Source organism: Petromyzon marinus, chromosome 61 (assembly GCF_048934315.1).
Source record: "Petromyzon marinus isolate PM22_M1 ecotype Great Lakes invasive population chromosome 61, UKy_Petmar_22M1.pri1.0, whole genome shotgun sequence".
Classification (NCBI taxonomy): Eukaryota; Metazoa; Chordata; class Hyperoartia; order Petromyzontiformes; family Petromyzontidae; genus Petromyzon; species Petromyzon marinus.
The window spans coordinates 9,536,598-9,563,139 of record NC_133727.1 but is presented as its reverse complement, the minus strand read 5'-3'; the positions used below and the strand labels follow the sequence as shown (position 1 = coordinate 9,563,139).

Here is a 26,542-nt window from a genome sequence, read left to right as displayed (position 1 = left end):
TGCTGACTCACCACCGCGTTCGCTTCCAGCTCGTCTGGAGTTCCTCAGTGATTGTGAGATGCAATTGCACGAACAACACTATATTCAAAACTACATTATTAACCCAAACCGTAACAATGACAAGGAGAATTTCGCTACTGACTCGACCTTGCTGTTTAATACGATGTGTGTATATTCGGCACAACTCTTCACCCGCAGGAGCTCCATCTTCTTCCGTCCATCCAAGAGCAACTTCTCGCGAGTGGAGCGGCTGTCAAGCTGCGTATCGCTGCTCTTCCTCATGATGATTGTCAACGCCATGTGGTTCGAGACGGACACGGGCCAGGCCAGTACCCCGCAAATTGGGCCCTTCACGTATGGCGAGCTTTTTGTCATGATCGCGAGCACCCTCATGGAGGTCCCGATCAGCATCCTTATTGTCCAGATCTTCCGCCGCACGGGCTACAAGCCCTGGAAGAAGGCGGGCAGAGGAGGAGGGGGCTGCACGTCGCAGCAGTTCCCGCATTGGACCCTGTACATCGCCTGGACGTTGGTGGTTCTGGTAATCGGGACGAGCGGCTTCTTCACCATCCTTTACAGCATGGAGTGGGGCCCCGAGAAGGCCAACCGCTGGCTCGTGCGCTTCGTCACCTCCTTCTGCATATCCGTCATCCTCATTCAGCCCATTAAGGTTGGGAAAGTAAAATTATTTTGTAAAATGTTTTCAGATATAGGGTCTGCTGGTTAATTTTTTCATTTATTTTTTCAAATAGATAACTTCTCGAATCATTAATAAACCCTTTGGAAAGTCTGTATTGCAAGAGACACCCCGGTTTAAATAAGTGTAGTGTTGAATATGGAGGCACACACTTGACTTAGGGGCAACACGTTTATTACACAGCCCAAGGCGGCTAACTACTTAAACGTACACTCTAGACCCCAACAGGTTAACAACACTACTTTAACCAGGAAACTACATAACCAGGTCAGTCAGTAACGGCCTGACTGACCCATGATGCCGAGCGGAGGCGGAAAATTGGAGAGACGTGGCGCCGAGGGTTGATTCCAGAGAACAGCCAAGAATGCTCTGGGGACTGCCCCTTTATGCTCCTGAGCATGGCCTTGCTTCGCCTCTGGCCACGCCCCCTTCGAGACCTTTCCTGAAGGATCTCGAGCGAGCATCACGTGTCCCTCAAGCCCCCCTTGGACCCCTCTCCCTACCCTGTCCTGGTCACGTGCCCTCTCGGGTTCACCCAGACGAGCATGTCCTGACTTGCCCTCTCTCAGGCCGTCACCAGGACTATGCCCCCTTTGGCCCGTTCACATGCCGGACTCACTCTGGCCCCAGGGAGAGGTTCCAGATGCACAGTAGCACTCTTGTGACAGTGCCTGGCACTGTCACAAGTACGATTTTTTTTACCAAATTATAGTGTAAACGAAAACATGAATTAAACAGTTTGCATCAATTATGTTTACATGTAAACAGAGGCGCCCGGGTGGCTCAGATCATAGCAGGCCACTCAGATGAGAAACCAATCCATAGTTTACTTGTCTTGAAAAAATGCTACTGAAAGTAAGCACTCCGTAAAGCCCGTGTGGAGGATGGGTTCTATAAGAAATACTTGATTTTTTTTACTTGGAAGATGGATAATTTAATTGAAGGAGATAAATTGTCTGTTAAATTTCGATTTAAAGCTTTCGTGACTGCAAGGATTCATCTTCTTTGGTTCTTGCGGTAAAGTCACGTAGAATGAGAATAAAATAATAAAATAAAACAATAAAATTCTCACGACGTTTCGGCCACAACACAAGTGGCCCTCCCCAGGTGAAAGGAACAAACCTGTCGGGACGACAGAGCTACAATGAACGCTGCTAAGATTCGCAGCGTCCCTCAAGCCAGTTGAGAGAAGCGAGGCACCTTGACAAAGCGGTTTACACATCAAACAGGAGAATCCAGCACCGAAACAGCTGAGGGACCAGCTTGTGACTGGACTTTGACATGGCTATTTCTGTGACCAGTCACAAGCTGGTCCCTCAGCTGTTTCGGTGCTGGATTCTCCTGTTTGATGTGTAAACCCCTTTGTCAAGGTGCCTCGCTTCTCTCAACCGGCTTGAGGGACACTGCGAATCTTAGCGGCGTTCATTGTAGCTCTGTCGCCCCGACAGGTTTGTTCCTTTCACCTGGGGAGGGCCACTTGTGTTGTGGCTGAAACGTCGTGAGAATTTAATTGTTTTATTTTATTATTTTATTCTCATTCTACGTGACTTTACCGAAAGAACCAAAGAAGATAAATTGTCTGCTCATTTATTGTTCAAATTTTTCACGAGAGAAATGTTTTAGTTGATGACAATGATGGTGACAATGAGGAATAACCCATAGAGATGACAATACCTCTTTGGAAGAGCCACGAAGCCCAACTTCCCCCCCCCCCCCCCCCCACTGTCATACTAATGCCCAGTTGCAGGCCAGTGCTGTATATACCTTGTGCCACAGAGAGATAGCTGTCCTCGGGGATCCCCAATGCGAGACGGTAGCAGGGAACTAGAATTATTGAGATGTGAAGCAAAGTGCTATGAGTTACTGAGGCATTTAAGTGCGATATTCATGAAAACCCGAATACATTTCTGATGACGATAATGATGATGGCTTATGTTAAGTCATTGTGTGTGTTTGTACATACATTTGTATTAATACATTCTATGGATGGACCTTAGCCTGGGACTTATGGGGGTTGAGATATTATGGATACAGCTTTTCTTTGTGCTGTCATCAGAATGACCAACAAATAAATAAATAATGCACACGGATTGGTGAATACAGTACTAGACCCCCAGTGGTTTTATATCTCAAAGTGTATGTATTTTCTGGTTGCTTGAATCCTTGTGTGTACACACTATAAACCACTTGTTTGAATGCAGGTGATCGGGCTGTCGATGTTGGGTGCCATTGTGGCTAAAAACAAGCAGCAGTACGAGGACCAAGACACCCTGGTCTACCTGAAGGACAGAAATTTATCTCGCCCGGTCACGAAGCACGAGAGCAGTATGGGTTTCCCACCACACACGCACACACACACCTCCGGGTTTCCCACCACACACACGCACGCACAAACACCTCCGGGTTTCCCACCACACACACGCACACACCTAACAGCGCTGTGCTAATCATGAGACTGGGGCCTAGCCTGAGGTTTGGTGCACTACCCTGATAACATGATTACATCACTGCAATTACTAGAGCAACAAAGCACTGCATAGATTCATATTCTTGGGTCTTTCAGTAAAGTCATGTAGAAGGGAAATAATAAATAATACAAATGAAACAATACAATTCTCACGACGTTTCGGCTACAACGCAAGCAGCCGTCCTCAGGTGAAGAAACCTGGTTAAGAAACTTGAGGATGGCTGCTTGCGTTGTGGCCGAAGCGTCGTGCGAATTTTATTATGGTTTATTATTTATTATTTCCCTTCTACGTGACTTTACCGAAAGAACCAAGAATATGTCCCTGCAGTCACGAAAGCTTTAAATCGAAATTTAACTGCATAGATTGTCATGGTGGTGCTGTGTAGCTCTTTGGTGTGTTTTTGGATTGTACTGCGTGCTGTTTGGCATGATATCCAACATTTCGCTCCATGTGCCATGAGCTTGTTCAGGATCTAAAGGGCTCTCCAGCGTGCCCTCTAGTAGTGGCCCCTCTGCCAGCGGTGGTGCAGGCAAGCATCTGCAAGGACTGCAACTTTATTTTTTTGCAACACAATTAATAATACATATAAATAAGTATTGTATATTATAATATTATGACAATTATTAACCCTCAAATGTCTGTGGGTTATTTTTCCAGTGTATTCCATTGTTCCACATGTGTTCTTGGCATCATCTCAGACAATGGAAGTACCCTCACGGATATCTTACAGAGCAGAGCAACCCTTCTTGTTAAAGAACGGCCCAGAGAAGTGGATACCATAGAGCTTCATTACTTCATCTTGGAGAACAGCCCGTAGAACAACAGCCACGGCATCAGGATTCCTCCATCCAGCAGTGGATTGACCATGGGGTGTAACTTATAACGTGTGTGTTTCAGAGAGCATGAGTGCGTGTTGTTTCTATAGGCTCGACAGAGTTCCTTCTCGTGGAGGCCTTCTGCCAGCAGACATACGCACGAGTAATTGCAGGGCTGCACCTTTACCGTTTTACCTTTGTCTGCAGACCTGGAGGATGATGCTGTCGAGCTTCCGGAGCTGGACTACATAACGGGCCCTCCTCCGGCAGAGACTCTGGTCAAGCTCCGCGAGGCGGTCGGCCAGGAGAAGGCGGCCTCCTCTTACCTCAAGGAATTCGCCGTGTATCTCGCGTTCATGTCGGTGCTGCTGGTCATCGTGTACACGCGCCTCGACGACCACACCTTCCTGATGCACCGCCTGCTGAGGAGAACCTTCGCCGATGGCTCCTTCGATAAGGCAAGCGGCATTTGCCCATGACAGCAGCGGCATTCCATCGCTGACAGTAATAATAATACGGTAAACCCTCTCTATCCACGAGGCTTACGTTCGTGAAAACATTCACGAATTCAGACTTTGTGAATGCAGAAACCTTATTCCAACGTGAAAAATTGGGTTACGTTCCTGGTACGAGTGAACATGAGGGAAATAGTAAATGTTTAATAACAAGGACTGCAATATAAACATACATTTAAAAGAACTGTTTTTTCATTACCTTTGAAGATGATGATGGTTTGACGATGATGGAGGTGGTGGTGAATAATTCAGGAGGATGACTCTTCAGGAGATGCAGGTGTTTAATAACAATGCACAGTTATCATTTTAGCACTCTGGGAGCACTAGCCGCAACACTTTTCCTGATTGCAATCACCTTCTGTTTAATGGACCTCACAGTCGACTCGTTCATATATATGTAGTGGAGTAAACGATACGCATAGGTAAATTGGCCACATACAGTACATACAGACATACAAGCAGAGTGGGTCACATAAGGTCGAGCAGGTGGTCGAGTCACGGGTGGCGTAAACAACCAAAGTAATTAAAGGAGTCATGGCACGAGGGCTGTGATTGGTCGAGAGGCTGTTAGCGTTAAGTGGCGGCGTCGCGAAGTCTGACCGTTGGACAGGTGCGAGCTGGCGGGAAAATGCCAGCGAGACACGTGGCAATTTATTAAGGCTAATTGAAAAGGGGATAAAACGCTAGGTGATTTGAACGGGGAGTTGAGTTGTTGTTGGGCAGTTGTTGGCGAGAGGTGGAGAGATACGAAGAGGAGAGCTGGCAAATGTTAGGGAAGAATAGATTGAGAGCCGAACCCAAAGGACAGTAAATAGAGATAGGGAGAGTTAGCGTTAGCGGAGAGGTAGTTACGGGGGAGATAGGTACAGGGAGCGTTACAGATAGAGTCACTGTGTGTGTGGAGATAGACAGAGTCACTGTGTGTGAATAGACAGTCAAGTCACTGTGTGTGCGGAGATAGATAGAGTCACTGTGTGTGAATAGACAGGCAAGTCACTGTGTGTGCGGAGATAGAGGAAGTCACTGCGTGTGAAGAGATAGCGGAGGCACTGCGTGTGAGGAGATAGAGGGAGAACCACTGTGTGTGGAAGGAGGATGAGTGGACGGTGCTGAGGTGAATCGGAGTGTCCGAGTTGGCGGAGCACGAAGAGGAGAATCACTGTGTGTGTGTGTGAAACTATATAGTGTGTGTGTGTAGAGATAGGGAGAGTTAGCATTAGCGGAGAGGTAGTTACGGGGGAGATAGGTACAGGGAGCGTTACAGATAGAGTCACTGTGTGTGTGGAGATAGACAGAGTCACTGTGTGTGAATAGACAGTCAAGTCACTGTGTGTGCGGAGATAGATAGAGTCACTGTGTGTGAATAGACAGGCAAGTCACTGTGTGTGCGGAGATAGAGGAAGTCACTGCGTGTGAAGAGATAGCGGAGGCACTGCGTGTGAGGAGATAGAGGGAGAACCACTGTGTGTGGAAGGAGGATGAGTGGACGGTGCTGAGGTGAATCGGAGTGTCCGAGTTGGCGGAGCACGAAGAGGAGAATCACTGTGTGTGTGAAACTATATAGTGTGTGTGTGTGAAACTATATAGTGTGTGAAACTATATAGTGTGTGTGTGTGAAACTATATAGTGTGTGTGTGTGAAACTATATAGTGTGTGTGTGTGTACGGAACGATGGAATAAAAATGACGGTGGAAGAAAGACGGTTTGTCGTCCGAGTGAATTAACGGCACTACATGTATAAAAGGGAAGTTTGTGAATGTGTCTGTTCAAAATGTTTAGTGTACTTTCCCGACATGCAACAAACTTGAAAATTGCCATGTGGGTACTTTCCAGACTGTACACCATGCAAAAATGATAAAAATAGACTTTTGTATTTTTTGTTGGGAGGGGGGGGGGGCGCAATAATGCATGCTCACTGTGACGTCACATCTGTCATGTGACCCGTATGTGGAAGCGTAATGCAGTGTGCCTGCTGATGTCTTCCCCCCCCCCGCAACCCTCCACGGGTAAAGTGAAATACAAATGTGTTGCAGGTCTAAGGCGTTCTTCGCGCAGCATTGCTTTATTATTTCAGTCGTTTACTGCCGTATACACCCTGAAAGTTGTGTGTCTGCAGCAACCTATGGATGCGTGCACGTGTGTGTGTGGGGGGAGCGGCAGTGTAGTGGCTAGCACGCTGCGCTACGAACCCGGCGACCCGAGTTCGATTCCTGCTCATGGCCACCACCGGTGACGATTATTTGAACCGGTCCTGGGCCTCCCCTAGGTCGACTCAGCCTCAAACGAGTAACTGGTGTGGTGTGAACATCGCCACTGGGGAGACAAAGGCGGCCGGGCGTGGTGAATCCAAGTCCCCGGCGAAGCCGGGTAGTAGAGCTAGTACTGTATAAATGAGTGTACTGTAACTACGTATAAACTAAAAATGCACAATAGCGAGTGCTGAGTGGGATTACTGCAAAACTAATGACTGCGTGATCAAGCATAGTGGTGAGCCTAATCTTCGCAGATAGTTTGAAATGTAAATGTCTGCGCGCACTTCCCTGGTGTCGGCAGTCTGACAAATACACTTGCGAATACTGGAGTCAAGCAGGTCGCGAATAGGAAATTGGTATACATTTAGTAACTCGACAATATGCGAAACACGTGAATCCAAAACTCGCGAATAACGAGGGTTTACTGAAATTACAACTTCTAACACCCTACTGCACAGTACTTGTTTGCTGTCATAGAGAACAATGTGGAGGTGCGAGGAACCACAGACGAATGTTTCAAGTTCAAGTTTCATGTATTAGGTATAGCCCTGTGAGCCATGCGGCTCTTGAGTCGGGTGCAACCGCAACAAACAAAATATGAACAGAGAACATCTTAAAGCGATGACGCGCAACAAAACCGTATTACAACGCTGTGTGCAAAAATCCCAGTGTGATGCAAGTCAAACAATAACAACCATAAGACAATTTAGATTAAAGTTATCAGGCCAACTCCGCACTTCCGCAAGAAACCATGTTTCCGAAATCACCAAAATAAAGCTATAAAAACAATGTAACAACAGTAATCATAGGAAGGCAGTCACACGATGATGCGGTGCCGAATCTCCCCCCCCACCCCAGGCTCTGCAGTCCACTATATATTAAGGTCTCATTGGCCAATTAATGTTTATACACGTAGGAGGAAACCACAGCGCCCAAGGAAAGCCCACGACATTGAAAATTATCGCTGATCTTTTTCAGCGATTTTCTATTTCAGCTTGACAGCATGGATCATCCATCTATCTGTAATGGGGGGTGGAGAGGGTCACAATTACCGCAGTAGCGATGGAACAATGTAAATGAAATTTTATTATAAAGCTGTCTGACAATTAGCGACTTCACCCATAGACAACTGGGCAAATTTATCATAGAGTTGAACAGAAGTTGGCAATATATTTGAAGGGTGAAGCCTTTTTACTATGGCAAGGACTTCACATGCCATGCACACATCCAATAATGTTATTGCATGTGGCATCATCTTACGGAATTTGTGAGTCTTCCCGGGACGTAAAAAATCCCGGATTTTGTCAGTTGTCTAATCATACACCACTCAAGATGATGCATTTTTACATGTTGTTCTTTCCTCATCCCAGTCTTGTGAGATTTTCTTCTTCTCATGATATGTCCTGTTTTTTGTGTGTCTCAGAGGTGAAAAACCGTAGGTTTAATCCTGTCTATCTTCTGTCGGTGCAGGTGACGGACCAGAAAGACTTGTGGAAGTGGCTGAATTCAAAAGTGCTGCCTAACCTGTACCCGGAAGTAGGACAGGCGCCAGCAAAAGCTTCTGGGATCGCTTTCCTGGCAGATCTGGAAAGCTACCGAGTGGGGCCTTTGCGCCTCCAACAGTTCAGGAAGGCCAAAGGTGCAGCGGTTGGCAGATAGGCCACAAGCATGATGTCGCATGGCTGAGCGGTGTTATGTTTGCCATTTGTTGCAGAGGTTTGTTGTGTTAGCCCAGCGGCTGCCCTGGTTAATGATTCAGGTGTATTAACCAACAACTACCCACCATTTACTTCAGATTTGACTTGAATGATTCCTTATTATTATAGAATGAGTGGTCCGCATATGCCAACACCCTGGCCTAAATTTATCAAATTTAAAAATTACTCGCAAAATACCTGTGTAGATAAAACCCGCACACTATACTCGTCTTTGAGACATAGTATCTTTGTGACAGCCTGCACTCTTAAAAAAAGGTGCACACATCAAATATATCTTCTTTGGTTCTTTCGGTAAAGTCACGTAGAATGAGAATAAAATAATAAATTGATAAAATAAAATAACACAATAATATTCTCACGACGTTTCGGCCACAACACAAGCGGCCTTCATCAGGTGAAGGGACGAGACTGTCTGGTAGGACAGCGGATATCGATCGATCCGTCTCGTGACTCTGCATGTAACGCGATGACGTTATCGTCTGTGGTTCTCTTTCTCCAGCCAGCATTGCTGCCTCACTCAGTCTCAATTGCTTCTCTTCGAGCTCTCCTTCCACTGCATCAATCCCCCTGCTTCATTCTCCGTCGTCCGCTCCTCATGTTTTATTCACTTTCGTTGTTCTGTAACGTCCGCTGTGAAGCTGGCCGCACATGGTACTATCCCAGTTAACACACACAGCAGGAATAACCAGGGCAGCCGCTGGTTTCAAACTGTGAACCTCTGCAACAATGGCGCATGTGCTGCCACTGAAGCCATGTCACCTCCATGTCAATGTACAGTATTTATTTGCTGCATTGCTGCCGAAGTGTGGGGCTGTTAACACATAAAGCATCCATGCCCCTGAGACCTTTTCAATTGTATAAAGTACAGTGTTGCCTAATCTTCCACACCTCTCCCCTCTTTTCCCATCAGCTGTTAAGGGAAACTCCTGTCAGTTCATGGATAGCGCCAGCAAATGCTTCGGGATGGACCATCTGCTGAACCAGGACAGCAACAACTACAGCAAAGGATGGCAAGATATTGACACCAACTCATCTTATATCCCTCAACCACAAGACAACTTCTGGAAGATCCAGGATATGCCCTGGCACAGCGTGTCTGTCAAACTAGGTACAGCAAAAACAAAACACTCGCTGGGGATGTAACGATGCAATGATTAATTGATTTCCCTCGCGATGCACGTATCTAGCAGTGCTTCTGAGCATTATTTCCAATAAATCCATTTGTATGGGACGCTGTCAGTGGTGAAATGGTCAGAATACAGGACTTGTAACCCAGAGGTCACTGGTTTTAATCTCCCAGCGCAAATGCTCTCCATGCATGAGTATGAATGAGTACAACCACAATCGACAGGTCGTGAGGTGGAATAAAGTTAGGGTACTCCCACATCTTCCAAGATGTCTAGCCATCGTGGAAGATGTCTGGCCAAAAACTCTCTAAATAAGGCTGTCTAGAGGTATCTTTGCGAGCTCTCTTTAGTAAAAGCGTGAGCATTTAATTACAGAGCTGCACCTTTGCCTCTTACCTTTTCATGGAGCTGTTGAGAGAATGACTCGATGATTTACACAGACTGAAGCTTGACTAGAACTTCACAAGTCATCGACCAGACTATATCTGGAATACCCTGCCACCAGACGTCTGAAAGGCACCCAGTGTCTCTCAATTCCGTGGTTTATGCAAAGTGGTTGCAATTCGCTTTGCTCAGTTTGTGTTATCCACTGAGGGTGTGCCAGGTTTCATATGCCCCTGTACCGTTCCCGTTCTATTATTATGTGCAGTGATGTATACTTTATTGAGAGTGACATTGGCACGTTTTTAAAGATTGATTGATTGACAGACTAAGACTGTGACTGATGCAATCAATGCCCACCACATACATGCTGGCCTCACCTCGGCGCTTGTTTGTGCCTCCTCTCCGTATCTCGCCCTGCTCCCCGGCGTCCAACCCACAGGCGAATTGAACACGTTCATCGGCAGTGGCTACATCGCCGATCTAGGACTGACATTCACGGAGGCAAGTGGCAACATGAGCTACCTCGAGCAGAACTCGTGGGTGGACGCCCGCACCACGGGCCTCTACGCACAGTTTATTATCTACAACGCAAACGCCAACCTCTTCTGCCTTGTCGAGGTGCTGGTTGAATCCCTGTCAGCAGGTGAGGGGCGTGATGGCTGGCGGAGAGACGTACATCGATGGGGGCAACGGGGGTTCCATGTGGGTGGGAAGTGAGGGAGGGAGTGGCGAGCTCATGCCATGTTGAGGAATTTGGGTTGCGCTTTCCAAATGAAGAGATGAGGGGCTGTAGATTTATGATGGCGACAACTTGTTTATTTTGAAATTATGTAAAACACAACATGTGTAGCACACTGTCCATGCCTGAATCATCCACTTGGATGGTGCATATACCAGGTTACGACACAAGTCACCTGCTGGCCAGAGTCAATGTTGACTGCCCGTGTTGTTTAAACCTATGTCAAATAGGGTGCACCTTAAAAACAAACCCAACTCGCACGATTGCAAAAATAGCAGCGACGTGGAGGTGCCCCTTTCTATTGTGCCGCATTGAAGAAGAGTAAATAATAAGAATAGGCTTCACCCTTTCTGGCAATAAAACGGTGTTGAAGATGTTTAAACACCAAATAGATACCTATTTCAAGGCATCTCGTCTGCATTGACCACACATTCTTGTGGCAAAACATGCAACCAAACATGCTCTGTTATATATGAGACCTTTTTTACAGTATCAAAATGCTCATCCCGGGCTATTAATATTTGATACTTGCATTACCTTTGTACTGTTTGCCATTTGGTGTTCTCTGGTCTAATACTGGTGAGGCAAGGCCATACAGGAGACCATCCCTAATTTTGGCCAATTATTTTCAAATACAATGCATATATTATGAGAGCATGTTTGTTGGCATGCTTTGCTACAAGTATGTGTGGTTAATGTAGACTTGATGACTTGGTGTTTGAACATCTTAACACCTGTTTTATTTTGATGTAAAGCTTTCGTGACTGCAGGGATTCATATTCTTGGTTCTTTCGGTAAAGTCACGTAGAAGGGAAACAATTAAATAAAAATATATATAACAATAAAATTCTCACGACGTGTCGACTGCAACACAAGCATCATCAGGTGTGAAAACCACAGCAAGAAAATTTGAAAAAAGTGGCGGGTTTTTTCAAATTTTCTTGCTGTGGTTTTCACACCTGATGATGATTGCTTGTGTTGCAGTCGAAACGTCGTGAGAATGTTATTGTTTTATATATTTTTTTATTTTATTGTTTCCCTTCTACGTGACTTTACCTGTTTTATTGCCAGAAAGGGTAAAGTTTATTCATATTTTTTTCATTATTTTGATACTTGCAAAAAGGTCCCATAGATGTAACTGCTCAACCGGAGCTATTAATACTTTGCAACTTGCATTGCCTTCGTACTTTCTTTTGGAATTCTCTCGGCTAACACTGGTGAGACAATGCCATAAAGAAGGCTGTCTCTGGTGTATGCCAATAAGTTTAAAATAAAATGCACATATTATCAAAGCATGTGTGTTTGTATGTTTTGCCACAAGTATGTGTGGTTAATGCAGATTTGATTCGTTGCAATAGGTGTCTATTTGGTGTTTGAACATAACACCTGTTTTATTGTCAGAAATGGTAGAGCCTCTTCATTTTTTACATAATTTTTTATACTGGTAAAAGGTCCCATAGATATGAAGAAGAGTAATAGACAAAGTTCGCACGTCGCAGCGTATAGAATAAGTAATATTAAAAAATACGTTTTTTTTAAAAACACGCTTTAATGAAATGTACCGTACGAGTAATGTCAGAACTCCACGACTCCAGGAAGTGGCCCCGAAGCTTGCCATAGCTTAAGGGACTGTGGTGATTTACAGCCAACGTGAGTTGAGCGTGGACAATTAGACCCAAGGCGAAACATGACATAAAAATATGGTTTAAAAATATGCTTTTCATTTTTAATAATAGAATATAGTATTGTCATCAGTATGACACAAGTATACCAAGTTTGCAGTCGATACCACATTGGGAAGTGGGTTAAAATTGAGTTACACGATTTGAGGATACGACAACAACAGAGTGAGTTAAATAAAAGCGTGTAAAATAATAATAAAAGCGTGTAAAAAGATACGCAATGGTTATGTACCCCTTCATTACCCAGAGGAAACCCTAGAGGGCAGGTGAGAGCGCCCCCAATCCGCTGAATTAACCATTGTGTTCTAAAGAGAGGCCTGTAAGACCAGCGGTTCACCAACATTGATTCAAGCAAGCCTGACTGCTGGTGAGACACTATATCTTGAAACCAGTTCAAAGTTTGTCTTGAATCAATGCTATTTAAATTACGCACTCCCAATGGGTTGTGTACAACATACTTGGGTTAAGTTTTTTTCAAATTTGTAGAACCGACCTTAATGTTATTGGTTTTCCTTGGGAGCAGTCATTTGTGACCGAGTTGAGACCATGAACTCTCTTTTAAAAGTAAATATTTACTTCTGGTGTTTCTTTCCTCTGCAGATATGTTTCAGCCATCGTCAAACCTGAAAGTTTTCCGTTTGTTTAATAACAGGATCTCGTACATCATCTTAGACAACGTGGCCTATATCTTCTACCTCATCATAAGCATGTACTTCCTCACGTGCGTCATCTTCAGCATCACCAAGGAGAAGTTCGAATACTTAAAAAAACCCATGAACGTGGCTGAGATCATGAACATCACCCTGATGTTTGGACCGGTCGCCCTCTTCTACCACCAGGGCACCATCTCAACTGAAAGCCTGGCAACCCTCACCAATAACACAGGTCAGCGGGATTACCCTGGCACGGAGTTTAGATAAAGGCACAGCCCGACAGTTATTTACTCACCCCATGACTAATTGTTGTAACCTTGCTAAATTCAAGAAGAAACTTGATGTGAATCTTTCGTGACTGCACGAATTACTCTTTGGTTCTTTCGGTCACGTCGTAAGAAAATAAATGTAATAATAGAGTACGACACTTCGATTGCTAATTTGAGCGATCTTTGGAGATGGTAATCAACCAGGCTATGTGTTAGCTGTATGTTAGCCGACTCTCTGTGTTCCATTACATTACATTTCCATGAGATTTGCTAAATTTTGTTTTCTAAAACTATTTATCTCTCTAAAATTTAGCAGGCTCTCAATGGGCCATTCGATCTTCTTTCCCTCGGTCACTTTGGGATGGATTCATTGACATGCTAATTTCTCTGCTCCAGCAGCTGCCCAGCAGACCCACCTCTTTCTCTGCCCAATCACCCCCCTCTCTCTCTCAATTTAAGGCCTCGACACAGAGGCATTGGGTCTCTGTTGTGTCTGTGTTGTGTGTCTCTCTCTGTGTGTCTGCTTGTGTGTCTGTCTGTGTGTCTCCGTGTCTGTGTTTTGTCTCTCTCTTAAATGTAGTTCTACCTGATGACGGTTGCTTGTGTTGCAATCGAAACTCGTATTCGATTATTTAATTTATTTTCTTTCTACGTGACTTTACCGAAAGAACCAAAGAGTAATTCAAGAAGCTTATTCACTCCAATCTATTACACCTTCAACCGTGCTATTTGTTGCAGGCTACTTGATGTTTTGGTCCTTGGGGTCTGTACTTGCCAACTGTGATGAAATAATGTTGCCTTCTTGTGATGTAACTGCACCCGTGACCGCCGTAGTGATGTTTTTATTGCAACAAATTGGACGGGAACAGAACACGGCGAACATTCGAATTCTACGCGACGAGACCATACGTAGGTGGGGAAGTTGGACTCGCTGCCCTAACCAAGTGGGGACCACGAGTAGGGGGGGGGGGGGTGAATATTTATATTGGGGGGAGGAGGGAGGGGAAAGGTTACTAAAATACTGAGGGAAGATCAAGGGCAGAGGGGGGGGGGGGGAAATAGGGGAGTACAGGAAAACTATAAATGAAATAATATACACGCAGCTTATTGGATAATGCGTTAACCTCCCACGGCTCATAGATCCGCTCCCGCTTATTTACAGCTGAGGGGCACTGCCTCTCTTTCCACCCGTCTCTATCTCCTGACCTCTTTGCCCGCTCCCCTCATTTTAGACTGCGTAGGATGGGGGGCCTCCTCGTCTCCCTACCTTTAAGCTTGTGGGTTTAGTCCTCAACACCCGCTTGAGCTAAAAGAGTGTTGCGCGACTGTTCCCACAAGGGGGATTCATGATATTTCCAGTTAGGCAGTATGGTCTTCCTGGATGTAATATTAAAGGTTTGAAGTAGAGCATGTTGATGTTTCGGAAGGGCTTCTGGTTTCACGCCCCACAAAGTCGTTTCAACTGAAGGGGTAAGATTGGTGCCACAGATGCCATAAAAAGTCTATGATCTCCTGGTAGAGTATTGCAACGTCTGAGCATAGCCAAAAGGGGTGACGGTAAGACTGAACCGTGCCCAGGGAACACCTGGGACAATCGGGGGAGGCTTCCATAAATTTCGCTCTTTCATTTGTCGTACAGGTGCCGTGTATACATTTGATCTGAATGAGCCTCAGTGGCAGTGATCTTGGGCCATATTGTCACTGCCTAACAGGTGGTAGGCCTCGGCACTCCTAGCCAGTCTATAATTGGGTAAAGTGATTCGCTTAGGTTCTTACCCGGGGCTTTCATAATGACATCTCTATTTTTCAGGTAGATGAAAAAAATTAGGACGAGAGATACAATAAACCATCGATTTTCTGGCAGCTTAGGGGGGAAATGGGTGCCAGATTTTCAAAAACACTGGATAATCATATATATTTTTTAAATAGCTTATTTTTTTGCACATTCTTGTATAACATGTTTTTATGTAAAAAAAATACTGTATTTAGTGTTCTGTACTTACTTCTCCCAACTCGAAGACTCCGCATGGGGTGATGATGATAGGGGGTGTAGAATTCTATATTGCTCGTGAACGCAATTGAACACATTGCTTTTAAGGTGTATATAACATCTTGTTTTAGCCATGTGTTTGACAATTGTGGGACTGATGCAGCCTTCGACCGGTGCTCCGGCGAATACCGAATTATACAAGCACTTTTTTTTTACTAATAATTATTATTCATGACAAATGTATATACGTGCATTATTAAAATTGTTCTAGTTGTTTTATGTAGTACACAATATACTGTATACAATATTTGACACTGAAATCAAGCATAGCTAAAGAAAATTATCACGCACATGGTGCCAATTGCCAGACTGGTACACAGCCTTTGGAGAAGTTTTCTGGCAATAGCCGGAATATATGCCGTTTTCGCCGGATCTGCACAGGGCCGCCGGATAATGTTTGAAACCGGATAATTGCACGCCAGATGATCAGTGATCTACATGATTATATTTAGCCTGCACCTGATTAAAATACAGCACCCCACCATCTTTGTTCAAAAGATCCCCAACCATTTCCAAGCCAGACTCCTTTCAGCTAATCCACATTATTTCTTTCCCCCCTACTTTCAAAGTCGAGTTACTCCATAGCGTCAATCTTCTGTGTAGGGGACCAGAAAAGGGATACTCCTGTCCCTGCAAATATCCGACGTTGAGAAAACCTTGCCGAGGCAAGGGCAAATCCAACAAGGGAGCATTGTTTAACTAACTCCTCTTCTCAGCTTTTGGCAATCCATCATTTTTTGGGTCCAACCAGCATTTAACATTCTACAGGCCAACTAACCTAGAGTATTTTTGTAGCTTTGGGAGACCCAAGCCCCTCTCGCGTACTGGTAAAGTAAGGTAGGGGTAGTCAATGCATGCGGGTCTACTAATATAAATTAGGTGATTCAGGAATGGAGCACATTGAAGAAGGCCCTTGGGATATATGGAAGGACCATCCTTAAATAATATAGCAGTTTGCAGATAATTTGTTTTTATCATGTGTGCCCTGTTATAGCTGGAGAGGGGGATCGCGGCGTTTCCCCATACTCCCTCATCAGGGTCAGAATAGCTGGGATTGAACGTAATAAGAACATTGTCTGCATAAAGATTGATTTTGTTTTCTGCCATGCCAAAACTTTCTCCTGAGATACAGTGACTTCTAATACTCTCATCAAATGGTGCCATGGTCAGGGTAAAAAGCAATGGTGAAAGAGGGCACCCCTGCCTTGTGCCTCTACCCAGTGCAAATATGTGGGAGGTTAGGCCATTCATGACCACCGAGGCTGCAGGGTCATCATATAGGAGTCTGCACATGTCGACGAATTGGGAGGGAAACCCAAATTTATCCAACACCTCCCTATTCAGGGTAAGGGTGTACACAGCGAGGTTGTCGCTCGTGGCTATCTCCACCACATTAACTAAATTCCTGAAATTGTCTGCGGAATCTTTGTTTTTAACAAACCCTGTCTGGGCTTTGCCATTGATCATTGGGAGGACCTTGTCTAATCTGATTTCAAGGATCTTCGCAAGCATTTTGTAGTCCGCATTCACAAATGGGCTTATAGCTACCTAGTACATCCTCCAGGGTACCTGGACTGACATCCTAGCTTCGTTCATGTATTGGGTGAGGCAGCCTGACTTCAAGGCTGCATTCAACGTTGTCCTTAACTGGGAGGTAAGATGGGCCCCCGCATTCCTATAGAGCTCCATCGGTATCCCTTAAGGGGCAGCCGCCTTCCCTAATGGTGATGCGGCCAAGGTTATCCAGAAAATTTTGAGGGGCAATGGGCCTGTCCAGCTCTGTGCTTTGGTCTAGACCCAAATTAGGGAGGACGGAGATTCAGAGGTGTATAAGGATTCATATTAATATTTAAAATGTGCATTGACATCCCTGTTTGTGGTCGCTGGGGGGTCCTTACTGCTTTGGATAGATGCAATGAAGGAACAATTCCGTCAGAAATCTAACAGTGGTAGGAGAACGATCATGGAAGGGCAGCCTGGCTCTCCGGAATAACAGGCGAGCTTTATAATTTAATAGCCTTTCAAGTTCCATATTCATACCATCTATTTATTTTAGAGTCCCTGGGGATTGCAAGGATTGAAACTGCTCATGAAGGCTAGCAATGCTCCCCTCCAGCTTCTGCTGCCTTTCCTGGATCTTTTTAATTCTGCGAGCACCCTTCATCAGCGAGCCCCTGACATATGCTTTGAGGGTGTCCCACATTATCTGGGGGGAGGGGTCCAAGGCAGAGTAGATCTGACTAATTCCTCAATCTCTTTCCTCATTTCCTCAATCGTGTTTTCCTCCTCCAGAAGCTGCCTGTCTAGGGACCAGACATGTATTGCTGCCTCGTCAGGGTCTAAGATGAGTTGGATCGCTATCTGGGGCATGGTCGAACAGCTGCTATGGAGGAGTATTCACCAGGGGAAGTCCGGCGACTGGTCTGGAAGCTCTGGAGATGCCGGAAAGATGTAGAAAAAGGAGGGTGGCGCGAAGGGAGGGGGCGGGTAGTCGATAACCGCCGGATAAGGGGAGACCCCGTCCTAGGAAAGGTGCCCCAATAGGAGCACCAGGCTCTCTGGAGCAGGCGTTGCCATGTGGAGGGGAGAGGGGGGAGAACGAGAAGGCACGGAAGTGGGTGAAAGGTAAAGATGAGTGAGAGAAGAGGGTGGTGGGAGGGGGAGAGGCGGGGGGTGAGCGCAACCCCCTGCACCCCACCAACCCCCCACCAACCCCAGACTGGCCAGGACGCCACACCAGCCTCCACCGTGCACTGGCAAACGAGGACAAGGCTGGTGTAAATCTTGACTTAAAGCTTTCATGACTGCAGGAATTAATATTCTTTGGGTCTTTCGGTAAAGTCACGTAAAACAATATTTTTTTATATAAAAAAACTAGGAGGAAAAAAAGGAGGGGGAAAGCTGCTGAGGCAGGCTGTTTTAAAGGTTTGAAATGGGTGTAGCTCAAGGGTCGTACACGAAGTGAATGGGGCTAGTGATGTTAAAGTGAGAAATTTCTATGTTAATGTAAGATCGGAGGGCAACTTCCACGCCGAGGGCGCGGAGGTGGCTATTGTAATGTGAGAGATTAGCATGTTAATGTAAGGTCGCAGAGCCGCCGCCACATCGAGGACATGAGCGACGGTGGCTGTATTAGTGTGAGACATTTAACCTGTTCATGTAAAATCAGAGAGTCGAAAATAACAACTAACATTGGAAGGTAGGATGGAAATATCACAGCCAGTTATGACTTAAATTGGTTAATAACGTCCTTCCAATGATTGCTCAGTTTGTACCCATCTTTACGGTTTAAATTGTGTCTGTGTCTATATATCTGGATGGCTTCATGAACGAATCTTTGTTGATAGCCATTGGGTTTGAAAAGTACCTTCGTCTTGGAGAAATCAACTTGGTGTGAGCCCACCGCATTAAAACAATGATCAGCCACGGCCGAGGTATTGGTCCTACCGTGTTTCAGATCTGCCTTATGCTCACGAACACGGTCCGAGACATGTCGCTTAGTTTCCCCAATGTAACTACTGCCGCAGACACAGCTTAGTTTGTAGACGCCGGGGTATTGCATGTCAGGGATCACATCCTTCGCAAATGGGATCAGATCACGAATTTTATGTACTGTGTTAAATCGAACCTGGATTTTGTGTTTGCTCATGATTTTTGATACATTTTGGTGACCCCTGCTATGTATGGCAAGGTGATGGTTTTGATTGGGTCCTCAGATGGTTATTTCCCGACGGTTTTGGTGATAGCTATCGTCTCCACCATTGACTCACTCACCCACCCCCCCCCCCCCCCCCAATGTGATGTGCACAACTGTGGTACCGTATTCATTTCGTCGTGAAGGGATAAGAAAGAGGGAAGGGAAGAGGGCCAGGCATCTGATGTCGCAGCTCACGGGTCTGCCGCCACATGTTCATCACGTGATGTTAAAAGTCTAGGTTTTTGGTGGTGGCGGGAAGGTAAGGGGAGGGAACGAGTCATCACAATCGGGATGGGGGGGGGGGGCAGTGAAGCACCGGCCCCCTCTGTGGACGGCAACATACACAGAAAAGGGGAAGAGAAAAAGAAGGATTGGGGAACCACATGGCAGCCTCCCACTGCACGCCGCCGCCTGATCAGTGTAGGCTGCCCGGGCACCGCCATATTGGGGAACCACATGGCAGCCTCCCACTACACGCCGCCGCCTGATCAGTGTAGGCTGCCCGGGCACCGCCATCGTGGACCCGGGTTGTCCTACACTGCCCACAGCCAGAAGGTCCCGTTTCCTGCGTGCAGACTCTAGATCAGCTTCCTTTCCCTTTCGGGCCCCGCAGGATCTTCTGCACTTCTTTACATCCCATTGTTTCGTCTGGCATCAGGAAATCCAACCGTTTTCTTCCGATATGGATTCTTAGCTTCACCAGGTATAGCAACTGGGAGCACACCCATTTCTTTCGACCAGGGCAGGACAATGTTCCTCTTCTTAGCATCCACCAGAGTAAGGTTGGGAGTGATTAAAGCACGGTTGCCTTCCAGAAGGGTGCCCTTCCCTTTTGCTTTCTTAGTTGCCTTCAGAGCCTCAGAGGCACCTTGTCAGGTTGCAAACAGGATTAGTAAGGGATGGGGTCTCACATTCGTAATTATTAGGTCCCTCCCTCCTTTCTTTCCCACCCGATAAGCCTGTACTTTCTCCTCTGCCTTGACAGGCAGCATGCCAGGAGAATCTGGGCATCTCAGGGCTTCGGGCAGATGTGATTGGATATAGAATAAGATGCCCTGAGGAGCTTTGCCCTCGACTCCTTGAGGGAGGCCAGATGCTTTCATTTGACTTTCCCATCCCTTATCATTCAGTTTGTTGTGTGCCTCTTCAAGCTCCAGCAGCCTGTCTTCGTGGGTCTTCATTGTACTGCTCTGCTTTTCTAGCATAGTCTGAAGGGTTTTAATGGCTTCCTGCTGCCTCTCCACCCTCTCGCAAACCTCACTCAAATTCTCTTTTAAAACCCGAAGTTGGGCAGTATTCTCCTCCATCTTTTCCAGAAGGGCTTGTAGGAGCTCCCACATTCCTCCCACTTGCGTTTCTGGTCTTGACTTGACCGGGAAGGCTAGCGGAGAAGAAGCCTTGGTTTATTTCCTGGGGGACCTGTCCTCCATTGAGCACGAAGATATGGTGGGGGGAGGGGACATTCTCTTTGGCCTAGCCACGAGGCCAGGCTCGAGCTATGTTTTGAAACCCTTGGCCTAAGGAGCCTATGGCTTACCCTGGGAATCTCAATAAAAACAAAAACTGGCTATCCAAGGCCCCCTCTAATTGACCAAGATCAGGGAAAAAAATAATAAAACTCATAAAACAGGTAAGGTACTTCGTTTTTCGAAGTAGGGGTAGAAGCGGTCCATTCAGCGTTGTTCACCTGGCCATGACGTCAGCAGAAGTCCTGCTCTCGGAAGTCACTTGAACTTTTTTTTTCTAAAAAAGGTGGCCAAACAGTTCAGAGGTTGGAGATGCTGAGCTATCCTGGCTGAGATCCTTAGTTCAAATCCAGGTTTCGGCCACTGACTGTGATTAAACTGGGTTCTCAAGCGTAGTGTGTTGATTGCCTCAATTACACCTTCAATGGTGATATTTGTTGCTGGCAATGTGGAATTTTGGCTATTTAAATATATCTAAAAAAAACATTGTCGGTGGTGTTGGTGTTGTATTCACTGTCATCATCACCATTATCATCAGTGTCTTCATCAGTGCCATCGTAATGTCAGAATAATCACCGACATTAGCGTTATTATCAATGTTAGTGTCGTCATCACTTTCATCATCATCATTGCCAACACCTTTAGCACCAATTCCATCGTTGGTGCTGTTGTCAGTCATCACTGCCACTGTTTGTTGCTGGCCACTGGGCGTTTTGTGAGCCTGCTCAGCATCCATGAGTAAAGAAGACAGAAACACTCAGGGCTTCATTCCTCTCTCGGTGTGTTCCGGAATACTGCTAGGCTGGCTTGGAGTAAGGATTATCAACATAAGGCACTACCACTATAGGTATTCCAATCTGTAATAACCCTATAGTATTTTAATCTATAGTATTAAACCTTTTGTTATTGTACGCTATATAATCGCACCCTATGTTATTTTACTGTAAATTATTGTACCCTATATTCACATAAACCTCTGATACTGCAGTATCATGAGGACAAATTAAGAGCAGATGGATGTGGCATGCTGAAATAATTCTCAGAACAGCGTTCCATACTTTTCCAGCTAAAATTAAGCACTGGTGGCATAGGTGCCTTCCCTTTCTAACCTCACTATCTCGTTCCACAGCCGTCTTCACCGACCTGTCATGGCCCGCATCGCTTGACAGGCTGTCCACGCAGTTCCTGGGCCTCGTCCTTTTCCTGGCGACGCTGCGGATCCTCCCGTTGTTCCGCTACAACACTACCATGAGCGAGGCAGTCACGTTAGCGGCCCACTGTGCCCACAAGCTATGCAGCTTCTCCCTTATTTTCTTCGTGCTACTCATCAGCTACAGCCTCATCTTCTGGAATGTGCTGGGCACACGGGTGGGCGCCTACAGGTCGTTCGGGAAGAGCGTCGGCTCGCTATTCACCGCTCTGCTCGGCGCCCCGGTTTTCGGTGACCTCTATGCGGCTGGCGGGTACATGGCCGCCCTCCTCTACTTCAGCTTCATGTTGTTGTTCACCGTGCTGCTGCTCAACATGATGGTGGTTGTCATCGAGGAGGTGTACACGCGCTTCAGGTGTGGGGGGGCGGAGGTGTCACGCTGCAAATCGTTCTCGGTCATCTTAAAGAAGGCCCTGCGGCCCATTACCATGACTTACAGTAAAGCCGCCTCCAAGCTCAGGCATGTGTTTCGACAGAGCAAAAAATAGTGGGGGGGGGGGGGGGGGAGTGAGTGAAATTGAGAAGTTCCACCCAAGATTTATCTGGGTACTCTGGTTTCCTCCCATAGAAACACTCATTAATTGGCTGAACCATCTTAATATATTAAAGGCAACAGAGCTTCGGTAGTTGTTGGTAATTCCAGCTCACCGCTTGGCTGCGTCCTTGCCGCTCGTCCGTTGTTCCCCAAGGCGCTTCTGAGTCGTCCTCTCTTCGAGAGCAAGTGGACACAGTGCGGCAGCAGCGCAGCCGCACTGTGGATACCGAATTACTAGGGGGGAGACTCTTAGCATTTGTGGGGAGTGTGCAACAAACTACAAATAATTCCATAATACATAATTACTACTAAATTCCGTTCACTTAATGTAATTACCACCGAGCATACTTAATGAATACTTCATTTGTTTGTTTCTCAAGCCACTTGTCCTGGTGAGGGTCGCAGCAGCAGAATGTTGGTAGGGTGGTCCAGATCTCCCTTTCCCTGGTGACAGACTCTAGCTCTTCCTGGGGAATTCACAGGCGTTCCCAGGCCAGCTGAGCGACATAGTCCCACCAGCATGTCCTGGGCCGGCCCCGGGGCCTTCGCCCAGTGGGACGTGCCCGGTAGAGTTCCATGGGGAGTCTATCGGGGGGCATCCTTACAAGGTGCCCAAACTACCTCAACTGGCTCCTCTTGATCCGGAGGAGGAGCAGCTCGACTCTGAGGCTCTCCTAGATTACCGAGCTCCTCACCCGACCATGGAGAGTGAGCCCGGCAACCCTGTGAAGAAAGCTAATTTCGGCCCCTTGTACCCGTGATCTCATCTTTTTGCTCATTACCCAAAGCTCATGACCATAGATGAGGGTGGAAATCTAGATCGACCTGTAAACCAAGCGCTTTGTTCGAGAATACAGCTCCCGCTTCAATACCAAGGAACGGTACAGTGCCTGCAACACTGCGGATGCCGCACCGATCCGCCGGCCGATATCCCGCTCCCATTTACCATCACTTGCGAAAGAGACCCTGAGGTACTTAAACTCCTCCACTAAGGGCAGCGGTTCCCGCCTCGCCTGGAGAGAGCAATCCACCATCGCCCTGGAGTGAACTATGACCTCAGATATGGAGGTGCTGATCCTCATCCCAGCCGCTTCACACTCAGCATCAAGCTGTTCAAGTGCATGCTGGAGACTGTTGAGGCAAAGAGGACAACGTCATTTGCAAAAAGCAGCGATGCCACCTCTATGCCCCCGTACTGGATACTCTTCATACCTCGGCTGCGCCTTGATATCCTGTCCATGAAAATCACAAACATGAGTGGAGACAAGACACACCCTTGGCGGACTCCAACACCCACAGTGAATTAATTTGATTTAACACCAGTAATACATATACAGCTCTCACTCCGGGAATAGAGGAACCGGGGAGTGTACAAAAGCAGCACCGGTACGTCATTTTCTCCCACAAGACATCTGCTTTCTCCAAGTCTACAAAACAGAGGTAGGCTGGAGAAGCATACTCCCATGACCCCTCAAATATCTGTGAGAGGGAAAAGAGCTGGTCCATTGTTCCATGACCATGACACAATCCACATTGTTGCTCCTGAATCTGAGGCACGACCACCGGGTGGAGACTCCTCTCTAGCACTCTGGCATAGGCTTTACCTGGGATGCTTAGTAGTGTGATTCCTCTGTAGTTGGAGCACACCCTCTGGTTCCCATTTAAAAATGGGAACCATGACCCCAGTTTTCCAGTCCAGAGGTACTGGACGCGCCTTCCATGCAACATTGAAGAGGCGTGTTAACCACGACAATACTACACTTTCCAGCGCTTTAAACAACTCTGTGCAAATCTTGTCCACCCGAGCAGTTTTGCTACTATGAAGGTCCTCGACCGCCACAGCAACTTCAGCAACCATGATGGATCTGACCCCCCCAGCTGTTTCCAGGGCTGCCTCCTGATAGCAGGGCATGTTCACTGGGTTGAAGAGCTCCTCAAAGTGTTCCTCTCAACTATCTCCCGAGTTGAGATCAATGTTACACCACCCTTACTGAAAACAGCCTGGGCCACGTCCCGTCGACCCCTCCTAAGGCATCGCATGGTTTGCCAGAACATCTTTGAGGCTGCCCGGTAGTCCCTCTCCATGGCCTCTCCAAACTCCTCCCTCGCCGGGGCTTTTGCTTCAGCGACTGCTGCAGCTGCCACCCTCGTGGCAAGTCGGTACCTCCCAATCGAGTTGGAAGACCTTTTTCCGAGCAAAGCTCAGAAAGCCTCCTTCATCTTGACAGCTTCCCTCACCACTGGTGTCCACCAGCGGGTCCTAGGGTTGCTGCCATGACAGGCACCAACTGCCTTTAGGCTAGGGCTTTTTGCAGCTGCATTCACAATCGAGGTCCTGAACATTGTCCACTCAGACTCAATGTCCACGACCTCCCCTGGAGTGCAGGAAAAGTTTGCCCAGAGGTGGAAGTTGAAATCTTAATGCACTGGATCTGCCACCAGATGTTACCAGAAAACTCGCACTATTATTTTGGGTCTTCCATGTCTATCTGGTTGGTGCCCCACACGTCGGATCCAACTTACCACCAGGTCGCAATCAGTTGACAGCTCTGCCCCTCTCTTTACCCGAGTGTCCAGAACATACGGCCTTCGGTCCAATGGTACAACTATAAAGTCAATCATTGACCTTCGGCCCAAGGTGCTCTGGTACCAAGTATTCTTATGACCATCCTTGTGTTGAAACATGGTGTTTGTTATTGACATTGTGACGAGTGCAGAATTCAATAACATCTCACCGTTTGGGGGTCCATTCCTCCCAATCACGCCTCTCCAGGTATATCCATAGTTTCCCACGAGAGCATTGAAGTCACTGTTGGGTGCATAAGCACGACAACAGTCAAAGTTTTCCTTTCTGAGACCCGACGTCTCATTGAAGTGACCCTTTCATCCACTGGGACAAACTCCAGCCGAACAGCACCCAGCCAGGATCCTTTGAGTATCCCCACAGCCGCCTGGGGCCTTTGGCCAGGGGTTACTCTGGAATAGGAAAGAGACCACCTCCATTCGAGAAGTTTGCTACGTGTTGAGGTGAGACCAACCCTCCCACCTCCTCCACCAGCTCTGGCTCCTACCCCCCCCCCCCCCCCCCCCAGTGACATGACATTCCACGTCCCAAGGGCAAGTGTCCATCGCCAAAGGCCAGTCCGTCTGAGACCATCCCTCTTCCTGTCATACTGTCATCGCACCTGCCATTCACCCTTTGTCCTGCGGATGGTGAGCCCACAGGACGGCACCACGTAGCCATTTCAGGCTGAGCCCGACCAGGCTATGTGGGCCACCCAGCCACCAGACGCTTGCTGGCAAATACCACCCTCAGGCCTGGCTCCAGGCGTGTGTCCCGGTATCCCTTTGTCTGGGCGAGGTTCTCTGATTCTGGTATTTTGTAACCATTCATGAGGGACTTTATTTTTGACCGTTATCTGTCTGGAACCTCCCCCCAGACCTGTTTGCCAAGGGAGACCCTACCAGGAGTACAATACTCCAGGCGAGATAGCTCTGAGGGTCATTGGAACACAGAAATCCCACCACCACGATGAGGTTACGATTATTTGAATGAATACTTTCTAATTTTAATAACTACTTAAATATTTATTGGAACGATGCATGCTTGGAATTGAGCGACAGAGAGGGGAACACGTTGATAGGAGAACACACGTAGGTAGCAGACGTCATCCAACGTGTTCCAGAAGGGGAAGTGAGCTTGGGCAGGATGCGTCATGGCTGAAAGGGACGGTGATGGGCACCAAAGGGGAAGTGGGCTTGGGCAGGACACATTGTGGCTGGAAGGGACGAGGGATGGTGGTGGGCACAAAATGGGAAGTGGGCTAGGGTAGAATGCCTGGAAGAGATGAGGTACGATGTGCCCATAATAGCGATAGAGGGGTGGCAGTCGAGGAATAACATGGGAAGATTGTGGGACTATTCTAGATTTAAAGCTTTCGTGACTGCTAGGATCCATACTCTTTGGTTCTATTGGGTAAAGTCACGTAGGTAAAAAATAAAACAACAAAAATCACGACGTTTTGGCCACAACACAAGCGGCCTTCATCAGGTGAAGGGACCAGGCTGTCTCGAGGACAGCGCTGGAGTGAAACAGAGCCACGCTCAGACCACGACCTCTAAGCTGTGTGCGAGGAAACAAGGTGCCTTGATAAAGGAATTAGCATAAAAATTAGCATTTGATTGGCCGATTTTAGAAAAGAGGTGGTGTACGTGCCGGTGGACTTGCCGTTTGGCGCGGGGGGGGGGGGAGGCGGAGTTTACCT

General features: G+C 47.0%; 1 protein-coding gene across 2 annotated transcripts in view; it reads left to right on the top strand.

Moving 5' to 3' along the window:
* The window catches only part of LOC116955660 (polycystin family receptor for egg jelly-like), a 96,963-nt gene extending 71,606 nt beyond the window's left edge, over positions 1–25,357 (top strand). For both annotated transcript variants that reach the window (XM_032976875.2, XM_032976874.2), the window contains 8 exons: positions 199–670; positions 2,899–3,022; positions 4,188–4,438; positions 8,218–8,386; positions 9,376–9,573; positions 10,416–10,619; positions 12,998–13,282; positions 21,662–25,357. In XM_032976875.2, coding sequence (XP_032832766.2) covers positions 199–670; positions 2,899–3,022; positions 4,188–4,438; positions 8,218–8,386; positions 9,376–9,573; positions 10,416–10,619; positions 12,998–13,282; positions 21,662–22,230 — 2,272 coding nt within the window. In that variant the 3' untranslated portion in view covers positions 22,231–25,357. The remainder of the gene's footprint in view (positions 1–198; positions 671–2,898; positions 3,023–4,187; positions 4,439–8,217; positions 8,387–9,375; positions 9,574–10,415; positions 10,620–12,997; positions 13,283–21,661) is intronic.
* The last annotated feature ends 1,185 nt before the right edge of the window (positions 25,358–26,542 follow it).